The sequence below is a fragment of the Gigantopelta aegis genome, chromosome 6 (genome assembly GCF_016097555.1).
Source record: "Gigantopelta aegis isolate Gae_Host chromosome 6, Gae_host_genome, whole genome shotgun sequence".
Classification (NCBI taxonomy): Eukaryota; Metazoa; Mollusca; class Gastropoda; order Neomphalida; family Peltospiridae; genus Gigantopelta; species Gigantopelta aegis.
The window spans coordinates 98,450,566-98,474,128 of record NC_054704.1 but is presented as its reverse complement, the minus strand read 5'-3'; the positions used below and the strand labels follow the sequence as shown (position 1 = coordinate 98,474,128).

General features: G+C 35.6%; 1 protein-coding gene across 3 annotated transcripts in view; it reads right to left on the bottom strand.

Annotated features, from left to right (window-relative positions):
- LOC121375673 (taurochenodeoxycholic 6 alpha-hydroxylase-like) overlaps positions 1–23,349 on the bottom strand; it is a 43,641-nt gene extending 20,292 nt beyond the window's left edge. Inside the window, exons 1-3 of one of the 3 annotated variants that reach the window (XM_041503244.1) lie at positions 23,110–23,349; positions 9,828–10,049; positions 2,835–2,917 (exon numbers count right to left, since the gene is read on the bottom strand). In XM_041503244.1, coding sequence (XP_041359178.1) covers positions 2,835–2,917; positions 9,828–9,980 — 236 coding nt within the window. In that variant the 5' untranslated portion in view covers positions 9,981–10,049; positions 23,110–23,349. Of the gene's footprint in view, positions 1–2,834; positions 2,918–9,827; positions 10,443–17,489; positions 17,615–23,109 lie in introns of those variants that run through there. The other 2 variants (XM_041503246.1, XM_041503245.1) reach the window with 2 other exon arrangements.
- Between the last annotated feature and the right edge of the window lie 214 nt (positions 23,350–23,563).

Genomic DNA, 23,563 nt, shown 5'->3' with positions numbered 1-23,563 from the left:
CGGCCTTAAGTCTGATGGCGTAGTAATCACTACACCACTGAGGCTCGTATTACATACATGTAACCGGCCTTAAGTCTGATGGCGTAGTAATCACTACACCACTTCAGTTTAAGATTAGTGAGGTTGGTTATCCACTGTATGATGAAGTAGTCGTGTACATACATGTAACTGTGGAAAGACTCTCAGTTTAAAGTGAGAACTTGCAATAAGATTAGTGAGGTTGGTTATCCACTGTATGATGAAGTAGTCGTGTACATACATGTAACTGTGGAAAGACTCTCAGTTTAAAGTGAGAACTTGCAATAAGATTAGTGAGGTTGGTTATCCACTGTATGATGAAGTAGTCGTGTACATACATGTAACTGTGGAAAGACTCTCAGTTTAAAGTGAGAACTTGCAATAAGATTAGTGAGGTTGGTTATCCACTGTATGATGAAGTAGTCGTGTACATACATGTAACTGTGGAAAGACTCTCAGTTTAAAGTGAGAACTTGCAATAAGATTAGTGAGGTTGGTTATCCACTGTATGATGAAGTAGTCGTGTACATACATGTAACTGTGGAAAGACTCTCAGTTTAAGTGAGAACTTGCAATAAGATTAGTGAGGTTGGTTATCCACTGTATGATGAAGTAGTCGTGTACATACATGTAACTGTGGAAAGACTCTCAGTTTAAAGTGAGAACTTGCAATAAGATTAGTGAGGTTGGTTATCCACTGTATGATGAAGTAGTCGTGTACATACATGTAACTGTGGAAAGACTCTCAGTTTAAAGTGAGAACTTGCAATAAGATTAGTGAGGTTGGTTATCCACTGTATGATGAAGTAGTCGTGTACATACATGTAACTGTGGAAAGACTCTCAGTTTAAAGTGAGAACTTGCAATAAGATTAGTGAGGTTGGTTATCCACTGTATGATGAAGTAGTCGTGTACATACATGTAACTGTGGAAAGACTCTCAGTTTAAAGTGAGAACTTGCAATAAGATTAGTGAGGTTGGTTATCCACTGTATGATGAAGTAGTCGTGTACATACATGTAACTGTAGAAAGACTCTGTTTAAAGTGAGAACTTGCAATAAGATTAGTGAGGTTGGTTATCCACTGTATGATGAAGTAGTCGTGTGCATACCGAACAGGATAAGAGATCTCAAGTGATCTCAATGACTCACCTGAGATCTCAATGACTCACCTGAGATCTGTATGGGAATTCTACATGCAACTTCAATTAGTGAACCATTGGAACTGACGAACATGCTTATATCCACTAAAAGGTTGAAGCACACATGTTGTGGCCCCACCCGCTGATCAAGACAGATACTAGACTCTGAAAGCATTCCCACAGTTTATGTAATTGTCTCTAACATGGCAACTCATAATTAAATATTCTCAGGCTGATTAGACAGTAATGAAACTTTAATGCATTCAGGATATGACTTTCAAGAGGCTCTAAGAGGCTTCAAAAGCTCATCTGAGAACTGAAATATTGTGTTAATCAGGTGTGGATATTGGAGGGGGGGGGGGGGGGCATAGGTGTGCACATCACAGAGACACATATATTGGGGGACAAATATACTTTCAAATCATAACTTTTATAACTTTATTTTTAGGGGGGGGGGGGGACGTAGCTCAGTGGTGCAGTCCTTGCTTCATGCGCGGTCGGTCTGGGATCGATCCCCATCAGTTTGTCCATTGGGCTTCTCGTTCCAGCCAGTACACCACAAATGGTATATCAAAGGCCATGGTATGTGTTATCCTGTCTGTGGGATGGTGTACATAAAAGATTGCTTGCTACTAATCGAAAAGATTATCCCATGAAGTGGTGACAGCAGGTTTCCTCTTTCAATATCTGTGTGGTCCTTAACCATATGTCCAACGCCATATAACTATAAATAAAATGTGTTGGGTGCGTCATTAAATAAAACATTTCCTTCCTTATTTTTATATGAAAATGAATGGGTGGGTGGGGTTTTGATAGATGAATGTATGGATAGATGGAGTTATGGACTGATAAACAAGTGATTTATGGATAGATGAATGAATAAATGAATGGATGGATGGATGGATGGATGGATACTTGGATGGGTGGGTGGGTGGATGGATGGATGGATGGATGGATGGATGGATGGATGGATGGATGGATGGATGGATGGATGGATGGATGGATGGATGGATGGATGGATGGAAGGATATATAGATCATGGATGGATGAATGAATGAATGGATGGATGGATGGATGAATGATGGATGGATGGATGGATGGATGGATGGATGGATGGATGGATGGATATATGGATGGATGGGTGGATGCATGGATAAAAAGATAAAAAGTTGGGAATTTTTACATCAATATGAATTTAAAAAATCATATATTCTTTAGAGAATGGTGTTCAATACCTGAGTCTAGTAACATCAAGTCCAATGTTTTAACACTTTTATTATTTCCTTCAGCAACTGCTTAATACAAGGTGTACTGCACTATATACACACCACACTGTGAATCATTTTGGCACTAACAGAACATATTTATTATTTAATTTTTTAATGATAAAAGTACAAAAAAGTAGGATGTAAGATATGTCAAATTCCTTCAATCAACCTTTTAGAAAAAAAAAGAAAAAAAAGAAAAAAAAAGAAAAAAAAAGAAAGAAAGAAAATTTAAATAATTCTAATAATTTCAAAGTCATACCATATACCTTTACCTGTTAGTTAAATCTTTTTTGTGTGTATATTTTCAGATCCCCTTAATAAGTTGATCTCCCAAGTTAGGAAATGCATGTAATATTTTGATGAAAAACAACTGACTTATAGGTGATGATATACGGTACTTGTTTTACCTGACAAAAGGGTCAATGGCATTCCCAGTATATAGCTCTTTTATGTTGCCTAACAACAAACTTGGAACATAAGGACCAGGAATCTGAAAAAAACACAAAAACATATACAGGTTCTAAAAAACAGTTAATGAAGAAAATGTCATGCAGCATCAGTAACAAGGCTTCAGACAGCTAAACTCAGCTGCTATTTATAGATGAAATTGTCAGCTGTCAAATGAAGATGAAATATGTAATTTATTCTAACAAACCACCACCTGAGGCCAGTCTACACAAGACTTTCACAGAATTAAACGTCTCGCCTACCATCAACTGGTATGGTGAGAATTTTGTTTTATCTTTTCGTTATTATTAAAAAAAATGTGGTTCTATAAATTTTATTATGTAATCTATTTGATTATAAACAAGAATTCCATGAAATTAAATATGTTGCCTACAAAAACATTATTCAGTGTTACTGATAGTTGCATCCATAAGACTTTAATCTTAATGCATGCTAATAAAAAAAATAAATTTTTTTTTATTTATTATTAAAAAATTTATTTGTGTTTTTTGCATTGTGATGAACATCCATAGGTGCATCCATAAAGCCAGTTTTATCGATCTAGGACTTATAGTGTGTGAGAATGGAGCTAAACACATGTTAACATTAAGCTAACAACAAAACTTTGTTAATTAATTAGTTTTGAATTCTTTTCACATGCATTGTGATAAATACAGATTACTTTTTCTCCCATCCCTAGCCATGCAAGACAGTCGTATTCCATGACGTCTGCCCATGCGGAATAAATCGGTCTTGCATGACCACGTGACTTCTATTGTTTGAGCTGATATTAACACTGGATGAACAGCAAAATAATGCAAGAAATGCTTTTAATATTTTATAAAAACAAGGAAACCTGCTGTCATAATGAAATTATACTATCATTTTTGGTTTATCATTTTAGTATAAACCATTTTTGGGGTACGATCTTTTCAATGGTTATGATTATTTTATTGTAAGATAAAAAATAAAAAATGTAAGTTTTTCACGTTTTCCCAAAATGTTTATTTTTCATCTACTGGATGGGAGAAAAATAATCCTCCATTATGTATCCATGTGGGACAGGGCTATTCCACCCTCGGATACATAATATGATGTCAGGGACTCAGCAAGCCTCGTCCCTGACAACAAATTATGTATCCTCGGGTGAAATAGGCCTGTCCCACATGGACACATATGAAGGATTCTTTTATTCTAAAGTCCTAATCAAAATTATACCATTTATTCTTTTCATAGTATACATCATTTTAAAAAATCCCTAAAAAAACCCACCCTGAAAATTGTTTTACCAGTATGATGACCTATTAAAAAAAAATGTGTTTGTTTAACAACACCACTAGAGCACATTGATTATTAATCATCGGCTATTTGATGTCAAACATTTGGTAATTTTGACATATAATCTTAGAGAGGAAACCCACTACATTTTTTTCCATTAGTAGCAAGGCATCTTTTATATGCACCATTCCACAGACAGGATAGCACATACCACAGCCTTTGATATACCAGTCATGGTGCGCTGGCTGGAAGAACCTATTAGTACATGTATATACAAACAACAGACATAATAAACTCCAAAAAGTTGCCATTTCCAGATGGAATTGTTTATAGAACAGTACTCTACAAACACAGTAAGTTTGAAACTAACTATAACTGTTATTATGGCATCTTTATGCCTGACAGGTGTGTGGCAATAACCAGGTGCTGGGTATAGATTTTATTAGGACTTTAACTACTGGCACGAGGTCTTGCTCAGAAAAGATATCACAAAATTTAATATACCAGTAGCAGACCACTGCTTGAAATGAGAAATAACTGAACACGCTCATTCAGGTAAAGTGTTTCTGCAATTGGACCGCTAGCAGCACAGGTCAGCCGGAATGGGAAATAAACAAAAGATTTTAAAAAGGTAGATTGGTCCTGCAACCCAGAAAATTTAACACCTCAAAGCAGTGTTCGACTCCAGACGTACACCATTCTTCCAAAATATATTAGTGAAAATAATTATCTCATAGTAGCTTGGGTTACAAGTAAGAATTTTCACACCATGGAAAGCTGAAAATATGTGAATGAGGTAAAACTTAAAAGATACATAGTAGAAGTACCATGTATGATTTACCAGAGTTACTTACTGAACAAAGGCTGACCCCCACAACCCCCCCCCCCCCCCCAATTATGGACTATCAAAATTATGTGATTTGTTTTTTCCTTAAAAATAGTGTTTAAACATAAATAGCATTTAATGATTTATAGAAATACTATGACATTTGTTTGTGTGATGAAAAACAGTAATCAGGATTCCCATAATAATACTGGAATAATAGACTCCATCATATGTGGTCATGTGGGATAGAAAAAGTACATCTTCGGTGGTGAAAATTTCTACCCATATATGTACTTTTTCTATCCCACATGATCGCATATGATGGAAAGAAAGAAAGAAATATTTTATTTAACGACACACTCAACTCATTTTATTTATGGTTATATGATGTCAGACATATGGTTAAGGACCACACAGATATTGTGAGAGGAAACTCACTGTTGCCACTTCGTGGGATACTCTTTTCGATTAGCAGCAAGGGATCTTTTATATGCACCATCCCACAGACAAAATAGTACACACCATGGCCTATTTTACACCAGTTGTGGAGCACTGGCTGGAATGAGAAATAGCACAATGGGTCCAATGACGGGGATCGATCCTGGACTGACCGCGCATCAAGCGAATGCTTTACCACTGGGCTACGTCCCGTCCCCCTTATGAATTAAGAATTAAAACCTTTTGAATGACGTTAGAAATTGAACATCTTACAAAGAATGTCATCTTGTATCTTGTTTGACGTCATACTGCAAGAGGCTTGCTGGTGTTGATTAATCTACAACACTTGTGCATGAAAAATTAGGAAGAAATATGATTTCTTAAAACAAAATTATGGATTGACGGATACAAATAATAACAGGTCAGTAATGTACATTTAGGTCATTGGCATTACGGTATATTACCGGTACATGTATATTACTAGTACATGTATATTACCGGTACATGTATATTACTGGTACATGTATATTACTAGTACATGTATATTACTAGTACATGTATATTATTAGTACATGTATATTACTGGTACATGTATATTACTGGTACATGTATATTACTGGTACATGTATATTATTAGTACATGTATATTACTGGTACATGTATATTACTGGTACATGTATATTACCGGTACATGTATATTACCGGTACATATATAGTACCGGTACATGTATATTACACGTACATGTATATTACTGGTACATGTATATTACCAGTACATGTATATTACTAGTACATGTATATTACCAGTACATGTATATTACACGTACATGTATATTATTGGTACATGTATATTACACGTACATGTATATTACACGTACATGTATATTATTGGTACATGTATATTACCAGTACATGTATATTACCAGTACATGTATATTACCAGTACATGTATATTACCAGTACATGTATATTACCAGTACATGTATATTACCGGTACATGTATGTTACCAGTACATGTATATTACACGTACATGTATATTACCGGTACATGTATATTACCCGTACATGTATATTACCAGTAAATGTATATTACCAGTAAATGTACTACCATTATTAGGAAAGGGCTATAATGATCAAGGGCAGATCTAACATGTTTAGAAAGGGTGTTAGCATCTATGCATGTTTCCAGATGTATGTGTATGTGTGTGTGAGAGAGTGTGTGCATGTATGTGTGTGTGTGTGTGTGTGTGTGTGTGTGTGTGTGTGTGTTTGTGTGTGTGTGCATTTTGGGTTGGGTGGGTGGTTCCTGTGAATAAAAAGAGCAAAAAATTAAAGGTGCATATTTTTTACTTGGCAGCTAAATGGGACTTTAAACCCCTCCCCCTCCCCAGAACAGCCACTAATGATAGTGACGAACTGGTATACACAAATCAACACAGGTAATAATGTTGACATTTTCCTATAAATGATGGTAAAAAAACACCTACTATAAGCCTCCCCCCACTACTGACCCTGACAGACAACATATTTAAGATTTAATAGCTACATGTATGTACAAATCAAGAGGGGTACTAATGTTGACAACACCCCCTTGAGTGGAGTATGTGATACTGATAAGTGTGGCCCACTTGAGACTAAACCCTTGAGCTCTCCAGATAACTTTTTCACCTGTGGCTGTTAAATCAACAAATGTGAAGCTTTTGTTCAAGATAAAGTCAGTTTGTGAAGTAAAAGACGTAGGGCCACCACACCGCCATTTGTCATGTCATTACTTGTTGTAGCAGCTTTATCTAGTTCAGTGTAGGCAATAGTTTTTCACTAAAACAGAAGACGTCTGAACCACATTGTTGACAAATACGAGACATTACTCTCCTACCTTTAATTACCTTTCGATTTCTCCAACATTTTGTTCCAGACAGAAATCGTGAACAAATCATTGCATTGACATAGATTCCACATAATAGATGATAACCTTGTCACCTATATCGACTTCGCTGAAATCTCCTAAGACAAAAAGCATGTAGTCACCATTTTTCTATTTTATGGCATACATTCTCCAAAAGGGGTGGAAGGATATGACACAGTCTAACAATGTCATGACATGTGTTACGGTGTAGGCAATCAAAATGGTGTCATATTAAATATGTCACATACGTCAAAGGCTTTCACCCCTCTTGAAGAGTATTCCACAAAAAAAAGAAAGAAAGGCAGACAGTTAAAAATTACATGTCTTTTGTCCTATGAGATCTCAGCGAAGTCGATATAGGTGACATGGTTACATTCTAGTTTGTGGAATATATATGTCAATGCAATGCTTTTTTTCACAATTTCTATCTGGACAAAATGTGGTGAAATTGTAACAGCAATTAAAGGTAGGAGAGTAATTTATCGTAGTTGTTAACAATGTGGTCCTGACTTTAGGAAAAAATAAATCTGAAATGCCTTTTCAAATCTTTCTTTGATGAATACATATAGTTTTGAACTTACTCCTTATTTCTAGAATTTAATGTTAACAACTGTACATTTAGTATGCTGCCACTTACATATCATAGCAACATGAGGCAGTGCCCAGGCATAAGGTTGGACAACTGAACGTTTTTTACAAGGTATCAAGGGAGAGTACTTTCTGAAAATAACACACACATATCCCTCTCAATATTGTTGTATTTTTTTCACAGAATATATTCTGATATAGAAATTTTATTGAATTACACAAAAGTAAATGGTGGTGTGCAACCTATAGCTAATTTGATTTATTATGTTTAATGGTCAGGCAATGGGAATGCAGCTGAGTGGTACAGCTTTCACGCGAAGTATGATGGGTCCTAAGATCAATCACCCAGGGTTTTTCCCATCCCAACTATTCCTCCATTACTACTATGTCAAAGGCTCTGTATGTACTGTCCAATCTATGGGAAAATTATAAAAGATCATTTGTTGAGTTCTACATGCATTCTGGCTTTAGGTTACACACCAACATTATTTATTCCATACAATTCAAAACAGTTTCTAACAGAATATATTCTATGAAAATTACAATAATATCTAGTTTTAGGGAGTACTCTCTGTTGGCAACTATCCGAAAAAAGCCCCAACATATATGTACATGTAGGTTGACCATGAACATGTTCAGTTAGCCACCCTCAAGACAGAGCACTGCCTCGTGTTCAGTTAGCCACCCTCAAGACAGACCACTGCCTCGTGTTCAGTTAGCCACCCTCAAGACAGAGCACTGCCTCGTGTTCAGTTAGCCACCCTCAAGACAGAGCACTCCATACAATTCAAAACAGTTTCTAACAGAATATATTCTATGAAAATTACAATAATATCTAGTTTTAGGGAGTACTCTCTGTTGACAACTATCCGAAAAAAGCCCCAACATATATGTACATGTAGGTTGACCATGAACATGTTCAGTTAGCCACCCTCAAGACAGAGCACTGCCTCGTGTTCAGTTAGCCACCCTCAAGACAGAGCACTGCCTCGTGTTCAGTTAGCCACCCTCAAGACAGAGCACTGCCTCGTGTTCAGTTAGCCACCCTCAAGACAGAGCACTGCCTCGTGTTCAGTTAGCCACCCTCAAGACAGAGCACTGCCTCATGTTCAGTTAGCCACCCTCAAGACAGAGCACTGCCTCATGTTCAGTTAGCCACCCTCAAGACAGAGCACTGCCTCATGTTGCTGTTAGAAAGATTTCAAAAGGTATTTTAGAATTATTTTTCTTTAGAGAAGAACTATTTCCTAAACTAGACTACCACATATTGCGCTGCTACAGTGAGTAACAGCACTACACCAGTCTTGGTGGCACAGTGGTTAAGCCATCGGACTACAGGCTGGTAGGTACAGGGTTCACAGCCCGGTACCACCTCCAAACCCAGAGTGAGTTCTTAAGGGCTCAGTGGGTAAGGTCACTACACCTGCTTCTCTTTTACTAACCACTAATCAACTAACAACTAACCCACTGTCCTGGACAGACAGCCCATATAGCTGAAGTGTGTGCCAGGACAGTGTGCTTGAACTTTAACTGGATATAAGCATGGAAATAAGTTGAAATGAAACAGCACTACAAATAGTTGTGTGGTGCCTATTTGATAGAAACAAGGTAAAACAAGATCATTTATAATTTAACTGCAGTCCAATTTGTTGTAAATTATTAACAAATAAAATAGGTGTAATCAGTAGTAACTTGACTAATTATGTTATATCAATTTTGACCAAAACATTTATTATAAGTTCTGTCATTATCATTGGACAAGAAGTTAATGCAATCTAGTAACTTGACACATTTTAACCAAAGATTTAGCTTAAGGTTTTTGTCATTGGATGACAGTTTACTACTGTTTCTGTGTTATTCAAATTGTGAGCATCTGATTGGTGGCTTGCTGTAACTGAGAACATAAAACAAACTAACCTTCCTGAGAGGTGACAGGTAAGGGGAGACAATTATTTTGTAGAAGAAGCCCAAGCATACAAGAAAGCCGGCCACCAGCAGGGCAGATGTCAGGGTGCCGGAGCAGGTCCATTGTGTGGCGAAGCCCAGCAGTTGATGTAACAATACGTACATTGTGGTCGTCCTTACGAGGGCTCAAGGCTTACACATATCTCACCGCACAACGTGTCACGGTGACATAACCTAAAAACAGACAAGAGACGTTATATACCTGTTAATACTCTTGGCATGACTACCACATTAAACTGTCCTGAAACAATCACACCGGCAATGAAAATGACAGGCAAAGGCTTAGCTTATGTTTTTGTGTCTACCAGAATAATACATCAAAAGGAAATAGGAAAACAATTGTTTTTTTTAAAAAGATGTAACATGATAATGAAGATGAAGAGTATGTGGGTTTGTTGCGGTGGCATTCTGTGACATTATAGGTTTTGCTCATCTGTTACATACAGTGATAAAGACATTCTGTTGTTTATGATTGACATTTATAACAGATGACAATGGAATACATTAGAATTACAACAATTTGAATTTGGACAACAGAGAGCTATGAAAACATCATTTACATGTTGTATCAGGCAGTGAAAAAATGAGAAATAAAAAGAGGCTAAAGAATAAATACATAAATGAATAAATTAAATAATGGAATGAATGAATGAATTAAATAATGGAATGAATGAATGAATTAAATAATGGAATGAATGAATTAAATAATGAAATGAATGAATTAATTAAATAATGGAATGAATGAATGAATTAATTAATTAAAGAATCATGAATAAATATTTGCTTTTGGTCAGTTTTCATTCATGTGGGATGTTTTTAAGTGAAAAGCAATACCGCAGCATATTCTTTAGACATCTATTAACAGGGCTGCAGAAAGTACTTGCCTGCTAAAAAAAACAACTACCAGTCTGACTTTTGGATTTTGTTTGCCACATGATGTTGATCACTTACCAAGTGTTCTTAATAATGTTTTGTCAATACATCTATATATATCATTTGAAGTGAAGACACTGTATACTACAAATGTTATTAATAATTGTTTTATAGACTGGTGAACTAGTAGAAATTCTTGAGGGCTAGCAAATTACTTGGTTCTGGTCTGGCAGGTTAGTTAAATATTTTCCATTTCTGCACCCTTGATTAAGCTTTGTCATGTACAAGCTGCAATTTATCAAAAAAGTCTTGGGAGTGGCAGTCTTCCTAAATACTAAGTAGGAAGGATGTGCCATCATGACATGTGTCTATCCTCCTAAAGTCTAAGTATGTATCACCCTGTCAAATTGGACTCATCCAAATTACTAATTAGGAAGAATGTCTCATCCTAGGAAGTGGCTATCATCCTAAAGACTAAGTAGGAAGGATGTATCATCCTAACAAGTGGCTATCTTCCTATATAGTAAATTAAAAAGTATTGTCATCCTGGCAAGTGGCTACCTTCTTAAAGACTAAATAAGAAGGATGTATTATTGTGGCAAGTGGCTATCTATATAAATACTATATTAAGTAGGATGTATTATCGTGGCAAGTGGTGATCTATATAAATACTATATTAAGTAGGATGTATTATCGTGGCAAGTGGTGATCTATATAAATACTATATTAAGTAGGATGTATTATCGTGGCAAGTGGTGATCTATATAAATACTATATTAAGTAGGATGTATTATCGTGGCAAGTGGTGATCTATATAAATACTATATTAAGAAGGATGTATTATTGTGGCAAGTGGCTATCTTCCTGAATACTAAATGGGAAGACTGCATCATCCTGGGAAGTGGCAGTCCTCCTATATTCAAGGCACCAGCCAATGACTCATAGGAACAATCATGACCTTGTCAAAACATCTTTTTGACTTTGCATTGTACACAGATATGAACTTAAATATACTAATGGTTCTGTCATACAGATTCACATATATATATATACAGAAATAGAGAAGAAACCAGCTATGCCACAATTAAGAAACTGTCATTACTGAAAAAGAAGAAGAAGAAAGTTTAAATACATGTATACTAACCTGAGAAAACTGATAGCATGACATTTAAAAATCACAAACAGTGATATCTAGTCCAAAACACAACAGCAATGTTGAAAAAAATAAATAATCTAAAGTCAAATATTATCTTGAAATAATACTATGTGCCCAACAGTTTTGAGGAAGAGAATGTTAAAGTTGACAAATTTTAAAATGTATTATCGTGGCAAGTGGTGATCTATATAAATACTATATTAAGAAGGATGTATTATTGTGGCAAGTGGCTATCTTCCTGAATACTAAATGGGAAGACTGCATCATCCTGGGAAGTGGCAGTCCTCCTATATTCAAGGCACCAGCCAATGACTCATAGGAACAATCATGACCTTGTCAAAACATCTTTTTGACTTTGCATTGTACACAGATATGAACTTAAATATACTAATGGTTCTGTCATACAGATTCACATATATATATATACAGAAATAGAGAAGAAACCAGCTATGCCACAATTAAGAAACTGTCATTACTGAAAAAGAAGAAGAAGAAAGTTTAAATACATGTATACTAACCTGAGAAAACTGATAGCATGACATTTAAAAATCACAAACAGTGATATCTAGTCCAAAACACAACAGCAATGTTGAAAAAAATAAATAATCTAAAGTCAAATATTATCTTGAAATAATACTATGTGCCCAACAGTTTTGAGGAAGAGAATGTTAAAGTTGACAAATTTTAAAATAACTTAAAGAAAAAATAAAGCACCCAGTAACAAGAGCTTAGGGACTGTAAGTGTATGTCCTTGTAACTCTAACGGCTGTGTCTCTGTAGTGTCCGATGTGCCCCACTAAACAAACCTGGAAATCGGTCACTGCATTATTTCAACAGTTCATTGTGCCCATGGACGCTGGCCTAATGATTTCTCACAAGATTGTTATGTCAGCTTTTTGACATACTGTCAGGGCCTTTTCCTTTACAGGATCTAGTGACAAGAATGCACTTACTCCATGTACGGTTATAGGGCATTGTCATGAAAAGATTCATTTATCAAATTTATTCTGAAAAAATTAAAAGTTTTTTTTTTTGTGTGCAGCCGTCAAGCATTAACTGATCATATTTAATTCTTGTCTGTTACGTGTATATGCATACAGTATACAGATTTTGCTTATTTTTAGCAACTCTTGTTTCAAATACAAAATTGCTTTTTATTAATTAAAATTAAAATTATAAGTGAGTTGTTTGTAGTTGTGAGATGGCCCTTTTACCCTTCAATATTAGGAATTTTGTGCAGCCTCCACTTAAGCTATTTTCAATTAATCATATTTAATGCTTAACTGTTAGTTACTTGTATAATATACATGCATACATGTAAATACATAATGTTATAACACATACATATGACATACAAGTTTTGCACATTTTGGGCAGCTCTTGTCCCAAATACAAAATAAAATATCTTTTTATAATTAATATAATTAATATAATCATATATACGTGTAGAGCCTTCTTTTAAAATTGGCCATTCAAATTATTTGTATTATGATCACATGAAGTGAAATGAATAACAAACGTTTAACAGATGTGATCTTCTGTGCATTCAAAACAGTTTTTATTTAGAGAACTACAAAACTAAATGTATACCATAAGTAAAATATAATTCTTATTGTTAATATCCAATTATAAAAATAAAAATGTTCTACAAGAATCAGTATTAAGTCTATTACCATTTCTAATTTTACAGTTTGATTTTCATTAACGTCATCTAAATGCATGTATGCATATAAGTAAACTACAATTCTCATTGTTAATATTCAATTATAAAAATACAAATGTTCTGCATTTGAAATAGATTTTCAATAAGGATCAATATTAAGTCTATTATTGTTTCTAATTTTTTTTTACTGTTTTTTTAATTTTAATTAGTGTTATCTAAAATGTATGTACATGCATGTGTTTGACTTCCATATTCTTTCTCCAGTTAAAGTCTGCTATATGAACTCCCAATTCAGAATAAGGGCACATTCCAAGCTAAAATAATTTAAGTTAAATAAAACACTTAAAAAACCCAACTTAAATGTTTTTATGGTATTACCTGAGACGAAGGTAACATTTTATTTATGAATATCAAATGTAGGAAAGAAAGGAAAAGCATATTTGTTTAGCACATTTTAAACCCTAATTATTTTCTGTCTATCTCTAAGGATTGACAAAGGTATGAGATACTGTGTCTATAGGAGGTCTGCCACTCTCCAGAATACTGCATCCTTTCTACTTCATCTCTAGGAGGTCTGCCACTCTCCAGAATACTGCATCCTTTCTACTTCATCTCTAGGAGGTCTGCCACTCTCCAGAATACTGCATCCTTTCTACACTTCTTTAGGAGGTCTGCCACTCTCCAGAATACTGCATCCTTTCTACTTCATCTCTAGGAGGTCTGCCACTCTCCAGAATACTGCATCCTTTCTACACTTCTCTAGGAGGTCTGCCACTCTCCAGAATACTGCATCCTTTCTACACTTCTCTAGGAGGTCTGCCACTCTCCAGAATACTGCATCCTTTCTACACTTCTCTAGGAGGTCTGCCACTCTCCAGAATACTGCATCCTTTCTACTTCATCTCTAGGAGGTCTGCCACTCTCCAGAATACTGCATCCTTTCTACTTCATCTCTAGGAGGTCTGCCACTCTCCAGAATACTGCATCCTTTCTACACTTCTCTAGGAGGTCTGCCACTCTCCAGAATACTGCATCCTTTCTACACTTCTCTAGGAGGTCTGCCACTCTCCAGAATACTGCATCCTTTCTACACTTCTCTAGGAGGTCTGCCACTCTCCAGAATACTGCATCCTTTCTACACTTCTCTAGGAGGTCTGCCACTCTCCAGAATACTGCATCCTTTCTACTTCATCTCTAGGAGGTCTGCCACTCTCCAGAATACTGAATCCTTTTTATTTCATCTTTAGGAGGTCTGCCACTCTCCAGAATACTACATCCTTTCTACTTAATTTTTAGGACTGCCACTCTCCAGAATACTACATCCTTTCTACTTCATTTTAGGACTGCCACTCTCCAGAATACTACATCCTTTCTACTTCATTTTTAGGACTGCCACTCTCCAGAATACTACATCCTTTCTACTTCATTTTAGGACTACCACTCTCCAGAATACTACATCCTTTCTACTTCATTTTAGGACTGCCACTCTCCAGAATACTACATCCTTTCTACTTCATTTTTAGGACTGCCACTCTCCAGAATACTACATCCTTTCTACTTCATTTTAGGACTGCCACTCTCCAGAATACTGCATCCTTTCTACTTCATCTATAGGAGGACTGCCACTCTCCAGAATACTGCATCCTTTCTACTTCATCTCTAGGAGGTCTGCCACTCTCCAGAATACTGCATCCTTTCTACACTTCTCTAGGAGGTCTGCCACTCTCCAGAATACTGCATCCTTTCTACACTTCTCTAGGAGGTCTGCCACTCTCCAGAATACTGCATCCTTTCTACACTTCTCTAGGAGGTCTGCCACTCTCCAGAATACTGCATCCTTTCTACTTCATCTCTAGGAGGTCTGCCACTCTCCAGAATACTGAATCCTTTTTATTTCATCTCTAGGAGGTCTGCCACTCTCCAGAATACTACATCCTTTCTACTTAATTTTTAGGACTGCCACTCTCCAGAATACTACATCCTTTCTACTTCATTTTAGGACTGCCACTCTCCAGAATACTACATCCTTTCTACTTCATTTTAGGACTGCCACTCTCCAGAATACTGCATCCTTTCTACTTCATTTTAGGACTGCCACTCTCCAGAATACTGCATCCTTTCTACTTCATCTATAGGAGGACTGCCACTCTCCAGAATACTACATCCTTTCTACTTCATTTTAGGACTGCCACTCTCCAGAATACTACATCCTTTCTACTTCATTTTAGGACTGCCACTCTCCAGAATACTGCATCCTTTCTACTTCATTTTAGGACTGCCACTCTCCAGAATACTGCATCCTTTCTACTTCATCTATAGGAGGACTGCCACTCTCCAGAATACTACATCCTTTCTACTTCATTTTAGGTCTGCCACTCTCCAGAATACTACATCCTTTCTACTTCATTTTTAGGAGGATTGCTATTTAAAATACTGGAATCTCAAATTGCACCTGACAATGGATATTGTAATAATGAGCTGTGATGATCAAAAGTTTTTGTTTAGTTTGTTTTGCTTAAATATTATTAAGTTTGAACCATTCTTTAATTAATTAATTAAAAAATTTACTTTCAAATAAAAGAGTATGCAAGAGTATACATCTTTAAAGCAAAGAGACTACAGATTCAGGGGAAGAAGATTAAAAAACAACAAAAAACAAACAACACCAAAAACCCACAATAAAACCCCCCAAAACAACCCTATAACAAAGAAACATTAAAAAAACAAAAACATTAAAAATAAAATAAAATAATAATAAAACTGAAACAAAAAGCAACAAAAAAGCCACCCACCTACTTTACTTGTCACAAAATATGACCACTGTTGAAGCAAAAATCACTTCCGTTCCAGTCATTAAAAGCTGTAAGTAGTATATATTCAGAAATCCATTTGTTGGTGCATTGTAAATCAATATTCTCTGACATACGCAGAAAACTATCATGAGCTAAAAAGTCAATCTGTCATTTCTTCACCGTGAACACGACACTATTAATAGAAACCACAGACATCACCGGACAAATTAAAGAGTCGGAGATGGTTTTAAATCATATCACGACCACAGCACAATTCTGATATGACCTTTTTAAAAAAATAAAATAAACAATAACAAAAGAAACAAAACAAATAAAACAGTCAGATGGTTTTCAGCTCATTGGACAATACATTAATCATTTTGTATTAAAGGGGTTCTGTTAACAAGTCTTCAATGACTGGTACACCAAAAACCATGGTATGTGCTGTCCTGCATATGGAAAAGTACATATAAAAGATCCCTTGCTACTTTTTGTAGGAATAATCTATATGGCGGCAGCAGCAGGTATCCTCTTTCTCTCTTGGTTAAGTGTTGAAGTATTATTTGTATTGCAAGTATCTGTTTGTTTTGGTTAACAACACTTGTAAAGCAAATTGATTAATTAAACGTTGGCTGCTGGATATAAAATATTTCACAATTCTAACATGTAGTCTTCAGAGGAAACCTATATTTTTCCATAAACAGCAAGGGATCTTTTATATGCACTTTCCCATAGGCAGGACAGCACATACCACAGCCTTTTATATATCAGTCATAGGGCACAAATGGTGACAGGAAACATTTGACCAGATAACGGGTTCACGGAGGGGGTTCTTTCCACCAAAACTAAGCATCTCAGGTGAGTGTTCTACCCACTGAGCTAAATACCACCCCGTCTGTGAGAAAGTGAATAAAAAAGACCTCTTGCTGCTTTCCAGTAGAAGAAGCCTCATTTTCATTTCAACTTATTTTTGTGCTTATATCCAATTAAGGTTCAAGCACACTGTCCTCGGCACACACCTCAGCTATCTGGGCTGTCTGTCCAGGACAGTGAATTAGTTGTTAGTTGTTAGTGACAGAGAAGAGGGTGTAGAGGTCTTACACCTACCCATTGAGCCCTTAAAAACTCACTCTGGGTTGGAGCCGGTACCGGGATGCAAACCCTGTACCTACCAGCCTGTAGTCCGATGGCTTAACCACTGCGCCACCGAGGCTGACGGAGAAGTCTCTGTGGCAGCAGCAGGTGTTCTCTTTCTGAGATAAGTATAATAGAAATAAAATAATAGTTGTGGTTTAAAATGAGCCGTTAAGCAAACATCCCTTGGCTTAGAAAGTATCAAAGAGTTAATTTATAACACATGTTAGGTGGTAGAGTGCCCAACTGAGAAAGAAAGAAAATAATGTTTTACTTAGCGACACACTCAACACATTTTCTTTGCAATTATATGGAATGCTAGCATGTGGATAAGGACCACACAGTCAAATAATGAGAATTGAAATCTGCTGCCGACACTCTTTCCCAGAGTAGCCCATTGCTTGGCGGCAGTGGGTTTCCTCTCATTATCCGTGTGGTCCTTTGGGAGGGATGTAGATCAGTGGTAAAGCACTCACTTGATCTGTGGTCGGTTTGGGATCGATTCCCATCAGTGGGTCCACTGGACTATTTCTCGCTCCAGCCAGTGCACCACGACTGGTATAGCAAAGACCATGGCATGTGTTATCCTGACTGCAGGATGGTGCATATAAAAGATCTCTTGCTACTAATGGAAACATATAGTGGGTTTCCTATCTAAGACTATATGCCCAAATAACCAAATCTTTGACATCCAACAGCCGATGAGTAAGAAATCGGTGTGCTCTAGTGGTGTCATTAAACAAAACAAACTTCTGTGTGGTCCTTAACCATATGTCATATAACAGTAATTAAAATGTGTTGAGAGCAATGTTAAATAAAACATTCTTCCTTTCCATTCCATACTTTGCAATGTGTTATCAACAAACACTCCTGTCCTTACACTTAACAACACTGCCCTGAGATTGTTGCGTTGTAAGGTATTTCAGACAATAAAACTTTCTTCCTTTCCATTCCATACTTTGCAATGTGTTATCAACAAACACTCCTGTCCTTACACTTAACAACACTGCCCTGAGATTGTTGCGTTGTAAGGTATTTCAGACAATAAAACATTCTTCCTTTCCATTCCATACTTTGCAATGTGTTATCAACAAACATTCCTGTCCTTACACTTAACAACACTGCCCTGAGATTGTTGCGTTGTAAGGTATTTCAGACAATAAAACTCTTTTAACAACTAAAATTAAATACTAAATATAGTCGTAAGCATGCGAGAAAGGGTGGGTGGGTCAGGGGGCAACTGCCCCCCACCCCCATGCTGGGCCAAATCTTTTAATTTGGTCAAAAACAATTAATAGAGATATTAGCTTAAAAACTTTTCTCCATGTATTTTCACCTTCTACTCATAATATTAGTTGTAATGTAATCCAGATAAAAATGCAGTGATTTGTTTGCAAAAGATCGTCATCTATCAATTGATCTATTAATAGAGTGTAAACTTAAAATATTTGACTTGATGGTTCTGCCAATATTATTATATGGATGTGAAATATGGGATGATGAAAACAAAGACATCTATAACTCTGTTCAAATCAAATTTTTTAGACATATTCTTCCTGTAAAAAATAAAAGCGACCCCATTTTATGTTATATAGTGAGCTTGGTAGAATGCCAGTTGAGTTGACTATCCACAAAAGAATAGTTTGTTGTCGGGCACGAGTTATCTCAGGGAGAAAATCTAAACTCTCTTTTTTTATTATACAAATCAATGATGAAAAACCAAATTAGCAATGGATGTAACTATAACTGCAGCTGAAATATCCTGAATATTTATGTTTTACAGTATATCTCTACTCTATTACATCACGGAATGTATCTCTATTGTTAATACACATCTATAATTGAAACATTTCTCTATTCTGTAATACCATAAAATGTATTTATATATGTATAAGGACATGTATTCACTATTGTTTATATTCATCTTGTCGAAATCTTACTTTGTATGTTCCTCTTACACTATTACAGAATGCTAATAAATAATATAGAGTCTAATAAAGTTCTGTTCTGTTCTGTTGTGTTATATACAATGTAGTTGTTTAGTAGTAATGCTAATTTGAATAATTCTAGCACAAATCTGTCTCTCCACCCCCTACAAAAATGGGAGCCCATATACGCCTATGACTAAAGTTTGTTGTATACAATATCAGCGTGTGTGTATTCAATGTGCTTCATGTCATCCTACATTTTGTTAATTGGCCCAAACTGGATTAGGTCTCCCAATAATTTTTTATGTATGAACAAATATATATTAGGAAATGAGATGAAGTTCAACCTGGTACAAACACTAGAACAATCCGAAACACATTTAATATTCATCCACTGATATTTTATGCATAAAAATGTATTTAATATGTAAGTTTAGTCATTAAAACATCTCTGACAATCAGCAACATCTTAACAATGGTAACAAACTCAACACAGTCCCCTTAATGGTATAGATATGAATATAAATGATCAACACTATAATTTTTATTATATTAGTGACATAGAACTATTTGCTTTTTAACCCTTCCAAAAACAGTTAGGCAGACAGGAAACACAATGAGCTGATTTTACGAAGCCTGTTTTTCTTATTGCAGGTGTTTAAGCATAGTAAATGTATGTAGTTACAGGTTTTTAAGTCTAAAACAGGTGTTTAAGTCTAAAACAGGTGTTTAAGCATAGTAAATGTATGTAGTTACAGGTGTAAGACAGAAACAGGTGTTTAAGCATAGTAAATGTATGTAGTTACAGGTGTTTAAGTCTAAAACAGGTGTTTAAGCATAGTAAATATATGTAGTTACAGGTGTAAGACAGAAACAGGTGTTTAAGCATAGTAAATGTATGTAGTTACAGGTGTTTAAGTCTAAAACAGGTGTTTAAGCATAGTAAATGTATGTAGTTACAGGTGTTTAAGTCTAAAACAGGTGTTTAAGCATAGTAAATGTATGTAGTTACAGGTGTAAGACAGAAACAGGTGTTTAAGCATAGTAAATGTATGTAGTTACAGGTGTTTAAGTCTAAAACAGGTGTTTAAGCATAGTAAATGTATGTAGTTACAGGTGTAAGACAGAAACAGGTGTTTAAGCATAGTAAATGTATGTAGTTACAGGTGGTTAAGTCTAAAACAGGTGTTTAAGCATAGTAAATGTATGTAGTTACAGGTGGTTAAGTCTAAAACAGGTGTTTAAGCATAGTAAATGTATGTAGTTACAGGTGTTTAAGTTTAAAACAGGTGTTTAAGCATAGTAGATGTATGTAGCTACAGGTGTAAGACAGAAACAGGTGTTTAAGCATAGTAAATGTATGTAGTTACAGGTGTTTAAGTCTAAAACAGGTGTTTAAGCATAGTAAATGTATGTAGTTACAGGTGTTTAAGCATAGTAGATGTATGTAGTTACAGGTGTAAGACAGAAACAGGTGTTTAAGCATAGTAAATGTATGTAGTTACAGGTGTTTAAGTCTAAAACAGGTGTTTAAGCATAGTAAATGTATGTAGCTACAGGTGTAAGACAGAAACAGGTGTTTAAGCATAGTAAATGTATGTAGTTACAGGTGTTTAAGTCTAAAACAGGTGTTTAAGCATAGTAAATGTATGTAGTTACAGGTGTTTAAGCATAGTAAATATATGTAGTTACAGGTGTTTAAGTCTAAAACAGGTGTTTAAGCATAGTAAATGTATGTAGTTACAGGTGGTTAAGTCTAAAACAGGTGTTTAAGCATAGTAAATGTATGTAGTTACAGGTGTAAGACAGAAACAGGTGTTTAAGCATAGTAAATATATGTAGTTACAGGTGTTTAAGTCTAAAACAGGTGTTTAAGCATAGTAAATGTATGTAGTTACAGGTGGTTAAGTCTAAAACAGGTGTTTAAGCATAGTAAATGTATGTAGTTACAGGTGTAAGACAGAAACAGGTGTTTAAGCATAGTAAATATATGTAGTTACAGGTGTTTAAGTCTAAAACAGGTGTTTAAGCATAGTAAATGTATGTAGTTACAGGTGTTTAAGTCTAAAACAGGTGTTTAAGCATAGTAAATGTATGTAGCTACAGGTGTAAGACAGAAACAGGTGTTTAAGCATAGTAAATGTATGTAGTTACAGGTGGTTAAGTCTAAAACAGGTGTTTAAGCATAGTAAATGTATGTAGTTACAGGTGTTTAAGCATAGTAGATGTATGTAGTTACAGGTGTAAGACAGAAACAGGTGTTTACGCATAGTAAATGTATGTAGTTACAGGTGTTTAAGTCTAAAACAGGTGTTTAAGCATAGTAAATATATGTAGTTACAGGTGGTTAAGTCTAAAACAGGTGTTTAAGCATAGTAAATGTATGTAGTTACAGGTGTTTAAGTCTAAAACAGGTGTTTAAGCATAGTAAATGTATGTAGTTACAGGTGTTTAAGTCTAAAACAGGTGTTTAAGCATAGTAAATGTATGTAGTTACAGGTGTAAGACAGAAACAGGTGTTTAAGCATAGTAAATGTATGTAGTTACAGGTGTAAGACAGAAACAGGCTAAATGTAAATACGGCTCTATAATTATACATAAAACCTACAAGTATATACATTTGTTTAGCATTAACCCCTATAACAACTATTAACCCACTGTGCTGAAGTGTGTACCCAAGAAAACAAGATTAATTTTAACAGTATAATTAGATGTAAACATGAACATGAAAATGAAGCAAAAATGCATGAATGAAATGAAATCTTTGCAACATTATTTATATCTTTCAATAATAATCATCATATGCTGTAAAACAAACACAGACACACACACACACACACACACACACACACACACAAACACACACTCACACAAACACACACAAAACCCTGCAAAGAACCCCCACCCCAATTTTTTTTTATCAGTACCCACTATAACAACCACTGTGCTGAGATGTGTACCCAGATAAACACACTTCAACAGTAATTGGATGTAAACATGGAAATGAAGTTAAAATACATGAATGAAATAATTATTATTACATGCAGTAAAAAATACACACACATCCACCCCCCAAAAACCACTGCAAAGAACCCCCAACAAACCCACCCCCACTTTTGTTTTTATCAATAACCACTATAATAAGCACTGTGCTGAAATGTGTACCCAGGAAAACATGCTTTAACCTTAATTGGATGTAAACATGCTTTAACCTTAATTGGATGTAAACATGCTTTAACCTTAATTGGATGTAAACATGCTTTAACCTTAATTGGATGTAAACATGCTTTAACCTTAATTGGATGTAAACATTAATTGGAAGTAAAATGCATTAATTTATGACATGAAATATTTGTATCATGCATCATTATTTATATTTTTAAAATAATAATCATCACATGCTAACCCCCCCCAAACAACCTCACCCCCCCAAAAACCCCTCAAAACAACCTCACCCCCAAAAACAAACCCATACACAAATTATTTTCAGTTTAGTAACAAGAGAAGAGTCATTAAAGTTTGTTGTGTAATGTTAATTACACGTGATCAATTACTTCAAATGTCAACACTAGCATCATTTAACAGAATCTCAGTTCAACATAGATATCACAGTTACCAACAGCTGACGATTAATAAATCAGCGAGCTCTAGTAGTGTCGTTAACAACAAAACAAACTTTATCACTTACCTTGAACACGTGCCTCCCTGTATACACACACAAGGACAACTAAAGACACACGAGAGAGAGAGAGCGCAGATTGGAGTAACCGTTCTACAGACGCTGTGAGATGGCCTGACTCACACCAGACTGGGTTTTAACTGTCCTTGCATCACCGTGGAGCCATGCATCTATATCCTCAAGCCAGGGCGAGCCTTGCATCGTCGCATAGTTGTGGGTTTTTTTTAAACCACTGGTCTTATGGCTTCCAATGAGAGTTAAAAAGTTTGTTTTGTTTAACGACATGACTAGAGCACACTGATTTATTAATCATCTATTATTGGATGTCAAACATTTTGTTAATTGTGACAAATAGTCAGCGAGTTCCTAACAACTCTGTGAAAAGATGTAAGGTCACTACACTTAACCTCTTTCTCACCAACTAATCCAGGTGCGGATCCAACTGGGGGGTGGGGGGTAGGAG